Source organism: Sturnus vulgaris, chromosome 5 (assembly GCF_052056855.1).
Source record: "Sturnus vulgaris isolate bStuVul1 chromosome 5, bStuVul1.hap1, whole genome shotgun sequence".
Taxonomy (NCBI): Eukaryota; Metazoa; Chordata; class Aves; order Passeriformes; family Sturnidae; genus Sturnus; species Sturnus vulgaris.
The window spans coordinates 46,936,345-46,953,302 of NC_142247.1; the positions used below are offsets into that span (position 1 = coordinate 46,936,345).

Consider the following 16,958-nt stretch of genomic DNA (forward strand, 5'->3'; position numbering starts at 1 on the left):
CCTTCAGGTGCCTGAGCTGTTCTGACCCAGGCCCTACTTCTTTTGCCCTCAGCCACTTTATCAGCCAGATCGGTTCACCAGTCTGGCTCACCAGCTGTGCCAACCAAGTGGACAAGTAAAGAGGTTCTCACAGCAATCCTTGTGTGCTTTAGCTGGTGTTTCCTTTAATCTCCATAGCATTTTACAGCTTCTAAATATTTGTCTTGGTTTGAAAGACAGGTGTCTGCCAAGAAAGGCAGGAGCCTTTTTTTTCTAAATGGAGAATGTAAACCCCCTCCCTCCAAATTATTATAATTTTGAAATTAAGTGGGTCTCAGGCAAAGATATGGAAATAGGAATAACAATTCTTTACTAGGAAAATTAAAATAGAAATACAGTATTACAAAGAACAAACCCAAAAACACTGACAGAATCAGAATACAACCTGACACCCTGTCAGTCAGGGTGTTGGTAGCAGTCTGATTAAATGGTGGCTGCAGTCCTCCTGGATGACAGATGTGGTTCAGTTGAAGCAGTGGTCCTGTAGAAGGTGCAGTTTTCCTCCAAAGGTCCGTTTTTCCTGTGGAATCCAGTGGAAAAAGGCTGCTTTGGTGTTCCAAATCTCAGTTTTTATCTAGGTAGGAAAGGCTTGGCTCCTCCCCTTGGCTGGAGCATCTCCCAATGGGACGATGTAATTTTATCAGTCATTCAGTGGGACCCAATGGGATGATGTAATTTTATCAGTCATACAGTGGGACTCAATGGCCCATTAACAGATGATATCTTCCTGGAGGAAGGATGGGTTGTGGGAAAGATAGAGATGACTGTCCACCTGGATGTATCAGATGGCCCATTAGCAGAGAATATCTCCCACAGAGGTAAGGATCACTGCCCCAGCTGATTTCAACAGATGGTGATAGAATACATACTTTTGGGCACATCCTGTATTGCAACCTAAGACAGTATTATATTCATGCTAGATCATAAAAGTTGAATGTTTCCTCTGCTACTTAAACAGCAATTTAAGAGAGCAGCTTGAAGTATTATGCCTCATAAAAATGGAGCTTGTCATGGAGGAGAAGGAAAACATTGTAAGCTGTAATCATTCTGAGAAAATGTTGCTGGAAGATACATAATTCAATGTGACACTTGAAGTTCTTGTCATGGAGCATTTGATCATAAAAAAAAAAAATTATTTATAAAGTCTATTTTCACATCAGTGCACTACACATCCTATCAGAACAAAGAGTGCACTAATGCAAACAATAAATAAAAAGTATTTTATTTTACAGCCAAAGTATTTCCATTCCAAGAATAACTGTAAAAATAGAGCTACTGAAAGTCAGTGTAACTGTGAGAACAGTGTATCATAACATTAATTATATTTATCAGCAGGGGACAGTATGAGGTTATTACATCTTAAGACAGAAAAAAATAAGGAAAAGATTGACCTGTCTTTCCCAATTCGGGTTTTAAATACTAGCTATTAAACAAAAGCTCAGTGATATAAATCAAATGCAAACCACACACCTGAACAGGTCACACCACTACGGATAGCATTGGATTGTCCTAGAGAGTGCAGCAGCACTGCAGCCGTGGCCGAGGAGCAGCTGTGAATGCGCCCATGTAGTTCTATGCTGAAATCCCCCTCGAGGTTACCATGAAGCCCAAACGTGGCCAAAGCCTTTTCAATCCATCAAGGGATGGCAATAGAGGACTTTTCACCAGCACTAGATTATGTATGTTGTCCTGCTGTAAAGGACAGGAGCTGGAAAGGTGAATGAAATCACTGTATTTTAGAGTGTGGCAGTGGTAAAGAAAGGGGTGCAAAGGAGGAAAGTTGCTTTCTATGCAGCAAAAGGAAAACACACCTTTGCCTACTAAGAACCAGAGCCCAGAGAGTGAAAGGACATGTGTACATGGGACATACGACACACTAACAGAGCCTTGGGCTTCACCCTGACCGCCAGGGAGCAGAGCGCAGAGCTGGGAGTACACACGAACCCCCCAGGGCAGCACTCCCCATATCCTGTGACACGCATTACCTTCCTGCCGGGTGGAGACGGAGCACCTTTACCTGGATCACACTGCATTCAGCCCCGTGCAGGGCCGTAGTCCCGGCAATTCAGCTCCCGCTAGGCAGCCATCGTGCTCCATCGCTGCACATGGCGAAACCCCGGCCCGTCGGGGCTGGGCAAGGAGCGCGCTTCCTGGCTCGGGAAATGCCTGACCTGGCCCGCGCCTCTCGGTTTTATGCGGATCTCCCGACCTCCTGGCCCCGCCGCTCCCAGCCCTGCTCCCCGCCGAAGCCGCTCACCCGCGAGGCGGAGGCCCTGCGACAGGACGAAGCGGCAGCACAGGTCGCACCACGCTCCCGCCGCCGCCGGCCCGAAGCGCTGCGGGCGCTCCGGCGGCGCCTCGAAGATGGTGCGGACGTGGAAGGGCTGAGGCGGGACCAGGCAGCGGCGGCCGCCGAGCGCGGGGCCCGGGACGGCGGCGGGCCTGTCCGGTTGCGGGAGCGGCTGCTGCGGAGGCCCCGCCCGGCCCCGCCGACACTTCTCCCGCCGGTCCCGCACGGCCGCCGCCATGTGGAGCGGAGCGCGCCCGCCGCCTCTGCCCCCCTCACGCACACGGCACCCGCGGCCAGGGGAGTGGGGAGGCGGCGGCGGGGGCGAAGGAGGCACTGCATCGCGTCCGCGTCCTCTCCACCACCTTCCGAGTCCTGGCACCGTTCCCGCGCCGGCAGGCGCAGACTCCGCATCATTCCGCGTAAACGTGCTCCGGGATGCGGCAGCAGCCCCTGGCACAGGGGGAGCTGACAAGAGCTGGTGATGCGCTTCAGTAGGTTCCCATTAAAATTAATCTGCCTCGGTTCCTTAAAGCAGCTACCGGAGGAAATATGTCCCAGGGCTGGAGGACATATTTCCACATAACCCACACCGGGATGGGGAGGCTGTGGCGGCCAGAGAGCTCATTCTACACCTGTGCGAGGGTCCAGGAGCACAGCTTTGAAGAACTGCCCCTGTTTGCAGCACGCCTGCAGCTCAACCTGCCACTGATGGCCTTACTTGCCCACAGGCAGCAAAGCTCTTCAAGAGATGTGCACCTACAACTACTGCTGCCTGAACTGGTACCAGTGAGAAAACAGCAAATTCCACATTTTTTTGGTGCCTGATGAAAAAAATAAAGCTATTTAGGGCACAGAAAATAGAAGGTCGTGAAGCCTTGCCAACGGCAGAAATCAGTCACAAGAGCTCCCACCAGTTAACCTGTTCCTATAAACACTCATCAAATGGTATTGCTCTTCCCAGGACAATCTCTTCTGGCATTTGCCTCTCTTTACCATTAGAAAGGTTTCTTCAAAGTTGGAGGCTGTTTTTTTTTGTTGCAAATACAGTTTATATTAATAATCTATAACCCTTTCACCACACACTCAGTGAATGTTGATCTTCTGGAACAGCCTTTAAATCATCAAAGACTTTTACTTCACCCTTCTTCCAATACTCCTTCTTCCAGCCAACAACTCCCCTTTTTTCCCAATTCTGCTCAGGACAATCCAGAACTGTTCTACAATTACCGCTTCTACAGTGATCAACTACATTAGAAATGACTGAGTTCTACCAGTGGACAATTTCATACTGAGTAGAGACTAGGAATTTTATCACCATTAAAAGAACTAACATAGTTCAGAACACATGTCAATCAAGTAGTTAAAAAAAATGGAGGAATGAGTGTCTCTACCATACTGCCTATACTAGCGATTCTGTTGCGCAGGGTGCATTTTCTGAAGAGCTGGATAATGCAAACTGAGCTGCAATTTGCAATTTCATATTTCAGGCTCTCTATTGTGCTTACAAGGAAATAAACCTCGTAAGGCAATCCTGAAATTAACAGAAAATTAAATTATGAAAAGGCAGAAGTACACACTGTACACTAAGTGGCTGCTGATGTATTTATGTCATTAAACTGTTCACTCATGCATTTACACAATTCATATGAAGACAGGTTTGTTCAAGTAACAGATAATTAATATATTCAGCTAAACCCCCTAAACCAGTAAACCAGCTTCAGGAAGAAGAATCATATATTACTTTCTATTACTTATCAGGACACTTAGTTTGAGCAAAAAAATCAATGGTACCATACACTATGCTTTGACTTGAAAAATTATTTGCTTCTAATAACGTAATCAGAAGATTATGAACTGATTACTTCAAGTTCCTTAGCTACTGCTTTGTTAAAATTGCTTTAGAAAAAGAAATTTTAACATGATTAAGATTACTGATGTATTCAGCAAGACTAAAGCCAGCAATGTTTAAAATGAACATAATATATAACAAAAAATTTTCAAACTTATGAAAGAATTGTGCACGTATTTCAACATACAGACTATACTTTTACTACAATTAACTTTTTTTTGCAGACTACTTCAGTATAAGGAAGTTGAAAATTATATATTCCACCTAGCATTTATTTCAAGATTTGAAACAATGCGTTATAATGTTGGATACTAAAGAGCTTATGCACATCTAGAGAACCCAATTATTTTAACATTTATTCATGTGTTTTACTGATATTCAGTGAGACTGTGGATGTGAATGAAGAAATGTACAAGCAGGCATTAAAACATTCCAGTTATACATAATTCCAGTATTTAAAAACTGTTAAGAATGCCAAGGAAAGATGTGTGACAAACTGTTGCACTCCTTTTGCATAGCTAGATTTTTTGAATGACAAAGACTGAATCTGCTCACATGAGTGTAAAAATGTTTGAATTCCCTTTTTTAATTCTCACCAAGAACACTTGAAACAGTAATTTATAAATTTCCTAAGTTTCTCTCCAAATATTTTCTAAAAAAGAAATTAAAATGTTTTGTGTTCTGACCTGGACAGACAAGCAGGGAATAAGCACCACAGAACTACCAGATGCTAGCACTGGTTGATGTTGTTAGGTTTACACCTAAGTGTTCCACCAATAATTATGGAAAATTCTAAATATAGCTAGTCCATTCTTACAGGTGTTAATGCAGCAATGAGAATTGACTCAACTGAACATCCATGGCCAGGTTTCCACAAGGAAGGAACGAGTTCTGTAGTATTTGCATGCTCATCTGAAACAAGTATGTATATCTGTAGCATCCAAACAAAGGGATGTTTCCAGAATTTTTGTTTTCCTGTTCTCTTTCTCCTATGTATTTTGGAGCAAAATGTTTCACTGCAGCTCTGCATCCCAATCACGTAGTACTGAAAGTAGTAACTACTGATGCTGGAAAATAAATATAGATTCTTACTAAATTCTCCATCAAAGTTTGGTATCTTAGTTGTAAGGCAGCAGTGGGTGTGGTCCCTTTTCAAGGTCTAGACTGGTACCTTATTTTCCACTATTCAGTTACTACTGAGGCATGATACCATCCAGTCTACTGACTGCCCACAAATTCTTCTCATAACAAATTTTTAACCTTTTAAAAAAATTATACCTGCAAATAAGTTAAGAAGCTGTTTTAAGTACCCACCATTGTGGTAAGCAACAAGATTTCAGGGAAAGTCTGAAAATGCTGTACTCCAAAAAATGAATTTTTACATTCATTCTCAGAAGTTGGAGTGCAAAACTTCCATATACTAAGCAGTCAAATGGTTACAGACAACGTGGCACCAAGCATTTAGAGAACTTAAAAAAATATTGTGAATTTACTTTTTCAAGTAGAAGTGAACTAACAGTTGGATGTGAAGGAAAGAGAAATGCATTTCTATTATGTCCTATCTGCACTCTTAGTCCCTATTGACACTCATTTAACAACATCTCATTTAAAACATCCATCAAGTTCTGTGATGACCAAAGTCATTCAGTTAGGCTCCTACATAACAGTGGTCATTGAAGAAAATCCAAAATACTCTTTATACAATGGTGTTTTGGAGTACTGCAAGTCCTCTTGCAATGAAGACTAAATTGCATTCTGAAAAAAAAGGGCAATATTCAAAGTAGATAAATGTCAATTTCATCAACAATACTTTTCCTTTTAGGACTCCTCAGAGATCCTCCAAGGGGCTCAATTCCCTGCCAGAAGTTATTCTATCCTAAAAGTGACCAAGAAAAGATATATATTTCTTTTGTATTTACATATTATACATATTTACATTTTCTTCAATATTATAGTTGTTGAAGGAAAAAAAATCCTGGATACAGATTTATTATCTGCTTTTAACTGTCCCAACAATATTTTTTTCCCTTTGAAAAAATGTACAAGTCCAGTTCGGGTCCTTTGGAAGCTAGATACAGTCCACATTCCGCAGGCCACCATCCATAGTCAAAGCACCAAATCTAAACCAAAAAAAACAGTGTATTTTTAGGTGGTTGACTAGATTGTAGAATCAGTATTTAATTTATTTATAGGGTTTTCCTTTCCCTTGCCACATGCCAACAGAGGCATTTGCACCTAACTTTTGTACCTGCAAAGAAGATGGAAGACAGGAAGCTTTGCTGCAAGTATGAGACTGGGAGTGGGAAACAAAAAAACAAAACAAATTCAGCTTGAAGCTAAACTTCACTCTACCAGCAATTTACCCTGGAATTTTCAGGAGTTATTTATTTTTATTTATCTTCTCATCTTCATAGGAAAAAAATCAAAATCAGTCTGTATGTGATAATTACAATACCCTCTCAGGATTGTAAGAAACATGTTTGCCTCTCCATTTAAGCAATCTGAAAACTGAAAAATCATTAATTCAGATTGGTGTAATTCCACAGTTGTCAAAAATAACATCTAAAAGGGAGGAATTAAAAGACACCACTGCCTTGTTGCAGCAGTACTGTGTTTAAATCCAGGATTAATATGTATGTGCAACAGGAATTTTTATTAGCTAAACCATAGTAACATGAAACATATGCCACAAATATGGCTGTGTCAGAATGATTTTACAGCAACGTTCCAAGGTTGTGAGTAGTTTTTTTTTCTTATACTTAATTTGAACAGCTCAAAGTTCATTTACAGTTAAATACATTATAGATTTGTTCCCTTAGTTTAAATTCTGGATCTATAAAATGTACCAAATTAAGCCTGTCCCTAGTTTCAGCCCCAAAAGGGAAAACAATTGCTTGCCTTTCCAAAATGTGATTATTTTCAGCCAGCTCTTTAACAACACCTTCCATTTCCTCCTTTAGTTTCTTCATCCTATAGTAAACAGAAGCAAAAGAATGATTACAGTTTTTATTGGGATAGTTGCTCTGATCGCTCACCACCACAGATTTTAGCAACTTTCCATTACATACAAAATAAGGGACAGGTAAGTTGTTTATTTACAAAGAGACAGATGATACATTAGTACTGTCCCCCACTCACTTCCACACCTGTGCCACCACTACAGCAGTGCAAAATTCTTGATCTTAATACAGCAATCACTAAGTCAATTAATTTTTTTTGCAATTTCCCTGTATAGCAAGCATACAATATTACATCAATCCCATTACAAAATTCTTACCCAAGAGTCATTTCTACTAATGTGTTTGAGCTTGGATAGACTGCATTCATTGTATGTTTCATCCCACTGGAAGCTGCAAACATTTTCTGCGGCAGAGCATCTTGTAACTGTAACAGATAAAAAGAAAATTTAAGTTACAATAGAAGTTCTCATATATATCTTGATGCCCACATAAAAATCCTTTCCTAAGTTCTCCATTGCTGTGATACCTCATAAATTCATTACGGTACTAAGGTGGCTGATATGCTCCAAGGTGAGATCATCAGAGCAAGTTTTGTATTGATATGACCTATAATTCCCTGGTTTGTTCCATCTTCTTATCTAATACTTTCATAATAAACTCTGCAAAAGAAGAATTACCTATTTGTTATATTTGTAGACATCCTAGGGCAACAGGATCCTAATTAATGGATTGGTGGTGCTACTAAAATATAAATAACAAGTAAAATGCTGCTGTTCGCCATTCCTAAATTGATTTTACAAATCGCCAGGGCTTGCTATTCATTTATCTTTCTTTTCTAAAAAATAATAATTTTACTACATGAAAATGCTCTTATTCTCTCAATCTTGAGGTAATTCTAATAAGTTTGCACCCTGCAGAGTCACTGTCCACATCATTAGTTTAACATCCTTAAGTATGACGACTTCTTGACTACGGAAGTATCATTTTTATACTTCTTAAGAGAATTAGGATAATCCTCTAGGTCCTCTGAAAATAATATGGTAACAGTTGCACAGAACATTTCTCAATGAACCCACATCCATTTGCACTGATTTTTTTTTGAGGGGGCATAGTGGTTTTTGTAATGGTAACATTATAAAAAAACCCCAAATCCACAAACCCCAAAATAACCAAATCCATGAGCCCTGCAAAAAAATCGCACCTAAACATAAAAAAAAAAAACAACACAGCAAACCGAACTATCCCCACCAAATTCCAAAATCAAGTCACAATTCACAAAATCATATTATTTAATTATTTTAAAAATAACACCATTCTGTAGTGCACACTGACAAGCTACTATAGGCCACATACTGCACCCACAAAGGCCTGTATTTTAATGCAACTGCATTAAGACTCACTATAAGACTCACTATAAACAACACAATTGACATGAAAATATACAGAAGTCTTAACTATGCAAATGCTTCACATAATTTTGAAGCGTTCTACCTCATTTATATAATCCTGGTATTTGGACACCTCTTCTTCAATACCAAAGCACTGGTTAGTGAGAGCCAGTAATTGCTTCCTTGTGTGAAGCATTTTCCTAAAAAAAGAAGAATTTTCTTTTGATAACTGCTTATATAAAAGTGGTCTAACGAACATTACCAAATATTAAAGAAATCAATAGCTTGCCTTGTCCAGTCCTCGGCTTTGTCCAAAAATGTATCATACTTGCTGACACATTCATCTTTGAAAAGAGCTACGGCTTTTGTAGCATGCAAATACAGCTTCTGCCTGCAACACAGAAACAACCAAAACAGTGTTAATACTGTTTTCAAAACCCCATTCCTCTAACTTTCTGAAATCTGGAGAAAGGTTTGTGGAGTTAAAAGCTGTGCAGCCACCTTTGTTCATACTGCTGTAATGTGTAAGAACTCAACATTCTACAGAAACTGACAATTTATGTCTCAAAAATATTGTCTAGCAGGGAGTAAAAAATTATGTGAAGCACTTAGTTGGTATTTGTATTCATGTATGTATATGAATAAATGGTCAAATGTCTTCTTTGAGTAAGCTGGTATATTCAAGGATTCTAAATGGAATGGACAAAAGTCCTAATTATTTAATATTTGCCTACTACAGATACCTGGAACTTCCAGCATATATGAATAATCCTTTGCACTAAGTAACACACATGCAAGAAAAAGAACAGGAGTTTCGTGTCAGCCTGATTTTATGACAAGAGGAAAAAGAAACAAGCTGAAAAGGAAAAGAAAGGAAAACAAAACACCCAATTCTTGTTAGTGTGGCAGACAGTAGTCCCAGTGTAATTGCCTCACCATGCTATGCATTGCACATATAAGTGTAAGGGATACTGAACACTACAGACCAACACCTACTGCTGGTATTTCATTGAGTCTTGCATAATAAATATTGGTTAATGAATTGTATCTAGTGTGTAGCTAGACTGTCATCAGGAATGCATACCTATCATTCAACCAGAAAAATAAAATTCAAATTGAGTGCTGCTCCCTTATCTGCCTAGAGGTAAATATTACAAAGGCCAGCCTCTGCTGATAATAGCATACAGTCCTTAACCAAAGCCACTGCCATTTTCCTGTGGAGTGAATCAAGTATAAAAAAGATGGACTTAGGATCTCAAACCTGTATAGTCCCAGGGAGATACTTGTGGTAGAAAATATACCAGTATTCAAACCATGAAAATGAAGCATATTTATTTGGAAGTTTATCATATACTAATGCAAGGACATGAGTTTTAGTAGTAGAAAACCCTCTCCTCTGATTGGCAGTTACCCAGTTTAGCTTTCACTACAGGAAAATCAAGTGGCAAGGCTGTGCCCTCTGCATGACAGCTTTCTATCTGTAATTGTCAGTGAAGCCACACTCATGGTAGCAAGAGCAAGACTTTTTAGAAAATTATGTAAGTGGTGCCCAAATTCATGCAGCATTTAGCAAAGTCTAGGGAACCATGCAACTGGTTAGCCACAAGGAGAATAATTTATTTACTTAAACATAAGCATTTAGCATCATTTGAGACAGAATCTTATAATGATTTGGGTTGGAAGGGACCATAAAAATCATATAGCTCCAAATCCCCTGTTGTAGACCACTGCCAGGGATGAGGCAGCTGCAACTTCTCTGGGCAACCTGTTTGTCCTAGGGTGACGTTATGATGCTTGTATCTCCAATCGTGTGCTCTGTTTGTGCTTGGTACTATGTCCTGTGCTTTCAGGACTGACCTGAAAGTGAAGGTTTATTTTGTCTTGTTATCAGCCGGCTCACCTCCCCCATGGTCTGTGTTTAGGAGAGGCTGGCTGGTTTGCTGGCTTTTGCTCGCTTCTTGCTCGCTTCTGCTCCTTTTTTTTGCTTTGCCCTTGCTCTTGCTTATTAGTTAGTTCAGCTAGGCAGTCCAATTTTTTCCCCCATCTCCCTTTCCTGGATACCATCTGAACCTGTTCCAGACGGGGACCTGGGAAACACCAAGAAACACTGGGAGTCTGCATTCTGTCACCTGCAGCAGTCATCCCCCAGCGCCAGAGACTGATAACTGAGAGACTTTCTGAGTTTGTCATCCCTTCAGAACGGTGAAAGAGTTTTTTGTCAGCTGGTGTTGTTTTTTTTGTGCTGGGGAGTGTTTCGCTTGTTAAATAAACAGGTTTTTTCCCACTCCTCTCTGAGAAAATTCTTCCTGAACCCAGTGGTGGTGGGAGGAGTTGTGGGAGTTTGCTTTCTGGGGGCTCCTTCTGGAGGTTTTCCCCCAAAATGTGTCTCATTGCCTTCACAGAGAAGAACTTCTTCAATGTATCCAACCTAAATATCCCCTCTTTCAGTTTGAAGTCATTACTCCTTGTCCTATCACTGCAGTTCCTGATGAAGAATCGCTCTCTGGCTTCCTTATAGGCGGCCTCTTGAGCTACTGGATGGCTGCTAGGAGGACTCCATGCAACCTTCTCTTCTCCAGAAAAGATATCCTGCCCTGTTTCTGACCACCCATCCAGAAAGGTGTAGTTTTCCCATTTGACTTGTGTCCTACCTCCCAGTCTCAGAGCATATCTCTTATACTTTAGGTCAACTTAAATGGCATTAGCCATCTGAGTATGAGGAATTAAATAAATTCTGAGACATGTACAGCAGTACAGAATCAATAGAGACTATGGGAGTTTAGAGACCCAAGTTACACACAGATGCTTAATGTGGACACCTTGTATGAGTGACAATTTAAAACAAGCATGGAGAGCAGCATTAAAATTAATTTTGTGCGCTACATTTCCTGTAAGATTAAATCATTCTAGAATTTCATTCAGCTAGTATATTTTACTCATCTGTAGAAAATTGTCTCCACCTTAGTTACAAAGTCATTTTGATCTTACTCAGGGCTTTTTCCTCCCTAAAGAAAAACAGGGAAGAAGTGAACTTCCTATAAAACAGTTATGCCCAGATAACAAACAGGTATTTTGCATTTCGAAGGCCTATCAGTGAAAAAACTCTACAGCCAGAAAGCACCTCATTATCATACACTAGTACCCCTATGTATTAAAGATATTTAAAAGAAATTTTTTACAAAGCAATCCTAAAGAGATTACAATTTACAATAAAATTAGTAGAATGGATTATTGGCAAGAGCATCTGGAGGACCTGAAAGCAATTATAGTAGTTCCCAAAGGTAACTTCAAAACTTACTTGTCAAACTTGTGTATTTGTTCTTCATTATAAGGAAGCCCTAGGATCAGAGCAGATGACAAACATTACCAATCCAACTCAGTTAGTTGTATTTATGCAAAACTCTACTAAGTTTACCCATTTGCTACAGTTTCCTTCTTTTTACAGGTCTAAGTGGTCATATACTTTTTTCTTCCACTCCAGTCTTGCAATTCAAATTTATGCTACTAATAGTGGTGTTTCATTCATATGGGCTTTAGCATGGTATCATACTAAGGACCTACAAACACATGCACTGTGGCTAACTCTCCATACCTACCCCTAATACCCTAGTCAAACTGAGACTGACCTGTCCTCTGCATCACATTTTATGTTAAAACTGAATCAAATAAATTACTTACTTCGTTCTGCTTTGTCTTTTTTAAACTGATAGTAGATGTCTGTGATGGAAGACAGCAGTGCCTGCAGCCTTTCTGGACTAGAGTGACAAAAGGAAGAAAATGAGATTTTTTATACATAAACTCAAGTACTTATTAATGAGCTTTATGAATTACAACTCAATGTAGAATTCAATACATATTAGAACAGTAAGTACAGTTACTCACTTTCTGTCTTTTGGATGCATGCCTTCCTGATTTGCCCAGGTGTCAGCCAGCAAACCACCAGGTGAAAGTTTGGTTTTGATATCTTGCAGACTAGTTTCTATGCTGCCCTGAGAGCTGGAGAGCTACATAAGAGCAAGAAGGTTCAATCTTACCACTAGGTAAAGTGAAAAATTACTTGATTATTACTTGAGCACATTAATACTACAATCCCATTTGTTTAATTGATCTCCATTAAAGAAATATGTCAGTTATCTGATTAGGCTTTGCTAGAAGCAGATAAAGCAAGGTATTATTAAAAAAAGAATCATATTTGATGTTGGCATTTCTGTTAGTTAAAATTTATTTTCTTTCGGCAATAACTTTCAACCTTTCATAAATCCCTTATTTACTTCTACCCTTATTCTTTTGGTTTATTAAAAATTCATACAGTAACTATCCACATAATTCATACCTTCCTTTCTCTGCAGTTCATACAACCTTCAAAATAAAAATGCACTTATCATCTTTTGCTTTTAGAATGGATAACCTTATATCTGCTCCCAGTGTATTATTTTCAATTTTTCCTTGCATGTCTGGAAACAGGATGCACATTTCAAAGCAGATCACTCTGAAGTGTGTTTGTGAATGTAACATTTTAGAAAGCCAACAAAGTAGTCAATAATTCTTCAAGGAAAGGAAAAAAAAATGGAGAAGAAAAAATAGCAAAGCAAAATATATTTCAGGATTATTTTAGAAAATATAATGTATTTTCAGGAACTTATTTTCACTACACTGAGCTAATATAGAAGGATCTGCTCTGTTTTCACAAAGATAGTCACATTAGAGTGGATATTTTAACAATTAGCAATCTGGAAACTACATTGAAAAAATTCAGAATTGCTATTCACAGAAGCCTGTGTTATCATGTATTTGGCTTTTTCTGTAGAAGCACCATTTTCAGAATGACAGAGTAACTTTGTCGGATACTTACATGCAAGAGTTTTGTGTGTATCTCTGAAATTTCATCTACTTCTGATGCTTCCAAGTTGATCTGCATCAAATTCTCATATCTGACCAGCAAAAAAAAAAACAACAAAACAAACCAGTAAAAACAAAACAAAAGAAAACAAACAAACAAAAAAAGTGAACAGTAACTGCCTCTTCTGGTATATGAAATACAGTCTCTGTCAAGCAACAACCATGAAACTGACAAATTTAAATGGCTATTAACAATGGAAACATTTTAGTTTTAGAAAAACATGCCTCGATTTTTTCCTACACTGGAATTTCCTAAAATAAAGTTTGAAACCTCCATTCCTGAATTCTTTATTCTAGTCTTATTACTTGTACTTGAGAGGTAGTGGAAGACTATTTCCTTTCATCAAGTAATTTTTAAAATCTTATCAAACTAAAGGTACTCAAAGTAGTTATTAACAAACTAGTACTTCAGTGCACCAAAATGCTTTTCTGAGAAAACTTACTCTGTTGAACGTTTAAAGGCTGGGATAGTAGGACCATCTGTTCATACTGACATTTTCCATATGATCATAGCTCAAGTGCCAGATAAATTTTTTCTGTATTTTTCAGTATTTTCAGTATGTTACAGTATTTCAGTATTTATGTATTTTTTCAGTATTTTTTCTGTTGAGTCTCATGTACATTTTAGTTTTAAAAACACCATCACAAACGGCTCAATTGCTTTCAAAAAATACATGCTTCGCTCAAGTTCAATGCTTTATTTACCTTTTCAAATAAAGACTTTGCATTGTCATGCTTTGAAGCACAGCCTTGAAAAGGAAAGACAATGAGGATATGTCCTTCAGAAGACTTTTATGGAGTTAGCAAATTCAAACAAACTGAAAGTCTTGCCCTTTTGTAAGAGGCCAAAAGACCGTGTGAAAACATGGAAAATTTCTGTTCATGAGAATTGCCCCAGGTAGCAAATGAATGCAATTTTTTTAAAAACTGCTGCTGAGATACTCTTAAGCGCACCAGAGTCACAAATCAGAACTGACAGTGGTTTCTTCTGAGTGGCTTTCTTCTGGCAGAATGCAGGAAGAAACTACCTGAACCAAACACAGACTGAAAAAGTCCTGCCAAACTAGTGCAAATGGGCTTGAAGAGGAGTTTGAGTTCCTGCCCTGATGATTTTATCTAGACTGTACAGGTATAGTGTTACCTTGCAAGTTACCAACTTCACTATTTCACTGTTGCAGTTTTGCAGTGGTTTTGAAGCCAATACAAACAGACACGCCTGTGTTTTAAGGTAGGTTTGGCATACACACAGCAAATCTGTCAACCCTTGGGTATCCACAATTACTGTGTACAAGGTGTTAAATTTGCACAGGCACAGCAGTTCCAACAGGCTTAAGTCTAATTCTTAAGTCTACTCTGCAAACTCAGTGGTTCTACACGTGCATGTTAATCATCTTGTGGGTATCTGCATTTTCAGAGCAGCCTGGTGAGAAGTTCAGAGAATCCCATGACTAAGACAGCATTTGGGGAAGACTAGCAGTAGGCTGAACAGGAAAACGACCACCCATAAGAGAATTCTAAGACGATGTGCTATTTAAAGTTCCTATCACACTGCCAGAAAAATAACACCTTTCTGGGAAGGGAGTGAGGGGGTCAGGATTGATTGTTTGGGGTTTTTTTTTGCAGCTGCTCTACGTTATATTTCAGCATTAAAATTCCTTCCACACAGAAAATGCTACAGTCTTAAAACTGTGTAAGGGGCAGTGTTTGAAGTCATATGCAATCAAATGCAGTGGCAAAAGTACTAATGAAAGCAAAACTACTTAATTCTTTGTCCAAGCTTTACTACTGCTTCTAGAGTCAATGAGAGCAAGTGAACTGAGTCAAAGAAAGGAGAAAAAGACGGTTACCACTAATTAGCAATTACTTGTTCTTATTAGGTTAAGCAGCAAAATTAACACTCTAATTTGAGTAACATATATGACTAAATCTGCTTAAGTCAGTGTCATCAGAAAATCCATGCTGACTCAAATTTAATTTTTACATGAAAAAACAATGCAAATAATCATAACTTCAAACAATCATAACTGTTGACACTAAAAATGGTAATGAAGAATCAATGTGTATGGTGTAGTGCTTCTACTCACATTTTCTCAGCTTTCTCAATGTTTCTGCTGCAGAAATCCAGCCTGATGACAATCTCTGCCTTTTTATGAACCATTTCATTGTAATCATCCTTGATTATTTCACTAAGAAAGTGAAGCATTAGTCTATAAAAAAAGTATTCAACTGCCATCCTATCAGCAATCAGAAGACAGTAATATACCTGCAGCAATAATTGCAGGAGGAATTGTTTTCAGTTAGAGATGCATTAACATAATCCTCATATAAAAATACCTTGTCTAAGGTGTTCAACTGCATATTACCAGAGGTTAGACTTAAATTATACACAGAAGAAGGTACATTTGCAAACACCTTGACTTTTATTATTAAAAAAGTTTTTTGCTTCCTTAATGACAGGAAAAAGGGAGAAATTAACCCTATTCACCCTCAAGGATAAACAAAACCTCCCAAGATATCAAGAGATTACAGAATTATGTATTGATAATCAAGGCATATCTCAATTTAGGAAAAAAAACCGTAAGGAAATGGAATCAGCTGCTTACATTAGCCATCGAATTCCTTTTCGCATCAGCTCCTGGTAAAGTAGCAAAGAACTGGCAACTCTACAGGCATAACATACAATACCTGTCACTGCCTGGAGGAAAAACACCCAGCATAAGTACTGATCTGGCATTCTCTTTAACAATTGCTTCAAGACAATACATCACAAAAAGCAACACAGATTAAGAAAAGAAAGCAACATGAGGATGGTAGTTTGAAATACATAACTTGGCCTAAGCTTTAGTCAGGCAACAAATACCCATTATGAAGGCAGAGCTAAACGTGGGTTTTCCAGTTATGCTGAAGGACCTGTTAGGGATGGAAACAAATCTCACAAATAAAAACGACACCACTTACTATTTCTGTCAGTCACAAGTACATTTCTTCAAAATTTTAGGGATCAAGCACATATATTAAAAGGAACTTGTAAAAACTGACCATTTTTTAAATTCTAAGGCTAAAGAGTCTCTTCATTTACCCAATTCCACTTACAAGATTGCTGTATTATTTAGAATTGAGAACAAAGTTTCAGATATTATAAATTAGAATACTTTAAATAATTAGTATCAACTGACGCTTTTCTGTTTATTTATTTTCAAGATTACTGATATTTAAAGGGGTATACATCTTCAGGACTACCAAATCTGAATAAAAGGCTCCTCAGCAGTCAGTATTTCACATGTATAAGGGGCCGTCACAAAGTCAAGCATGACTGCACATATATTTAGTAGTTTTAGAAAAACAACCAAAAGAATGCAATATCCTTTACTTGTCTCCCACAGATTCTGAAAGTTTTTAAGAGGCAACAGATTTTCCACCCTTCTGCAGAGTCCTAGAGACTCCTCTCTATCACGCAAGAGTTATTTTTTTAATGTTAAATTTTGCACCATTAGAAGTTAGGAAGCTTCTAACTAACTTCAGGACTGCAGAGT

General features: G+C 38.6%; 2 protein-coding genes across 7 annotated transcripts in view; both read right to left on the reverse strand.

The window, feature by feature from the left end:
- Nucleotides 1-326: 326 nt before the first annotated feature.
- LOC148223696 (uncharacterized) lies at nt 327-2,889 on the reverse strand. The gene is made up of 2 exons (XM_088165656.1): nt 2,297-2,889; nt 327-1,747 (listed from the first exon to the last, which is right to left on the reverse strand). The coding sequence occupies exons 1-2, from the start codon at nt 2,741-2,743 to the stop codon at nt 1,715-1,717; spliced, it is 480 nt and encodes a 159-aa protein (XP_088021782.1). The 5' UTR covers nt 2,744-2,889; the 3' UTR covers nt 327-1,714.
- A 1,028-nt stretch (nt 2,890-3,917) lies between these two features.
- Nucleotides 3,918-16,958, reverse strand: part of TBK1 (TANK binding kinase 1) — a 30,147-nt gene continuing 17,106 nt past the window's right edge. For 4 of the 6 annotated variants that reach the window (XM_088165650.1, XM_088165652.1, XM_088165653.1 and 1 more), the window contains 11 exons: nt 16,029-16,120; nt 15,510-15,611; nt 13,379-13,457; nt 12,409-12,530; nt 12,205-12,281; nt 11,825-11,864; nt 8,816-8,917; nt 8,630-8,726; nt 7,456-7,562; nt 7,077-7,148; nt 3,918-6,298 (listed from right to left, as the gene is read on the reverse strand). In XM_088165650.1, coding sequence (XP_088021776.1) covers nt 6,247-6,298; nt 7,077-7,148; nt 7,456-7,562; nt 8,630-8,726; nt 8,816-8,917; nt 11,825-11,864; nt 12,205-12,281; nt 12,409-12,530; nt 13,379-13,457; nt 15,510-15,611; nt 16,029-16,120 — 942 coding nt within the window. In that variant the 3' untranslated portion in view covers nt 3,918-6,246. Of the gene's footprint in view, nt 6,299-7,076; nt 7,149-7,455; nt 7,563-8,629; nt 8,727-8,815; nt 8,918-10,413; nt 10,614-11,824; nt 11,865-12,204; nt 12,282-12,408; nt 12,531-13,378; nt 13,458-15,509; nt 15,612-16,028; nt 16,121-16,958 lie in introns of those variants that run through there. The other 2 variants (XM_088165654.1, XM_088165655.1) reach the window with 2 other exon arrangements.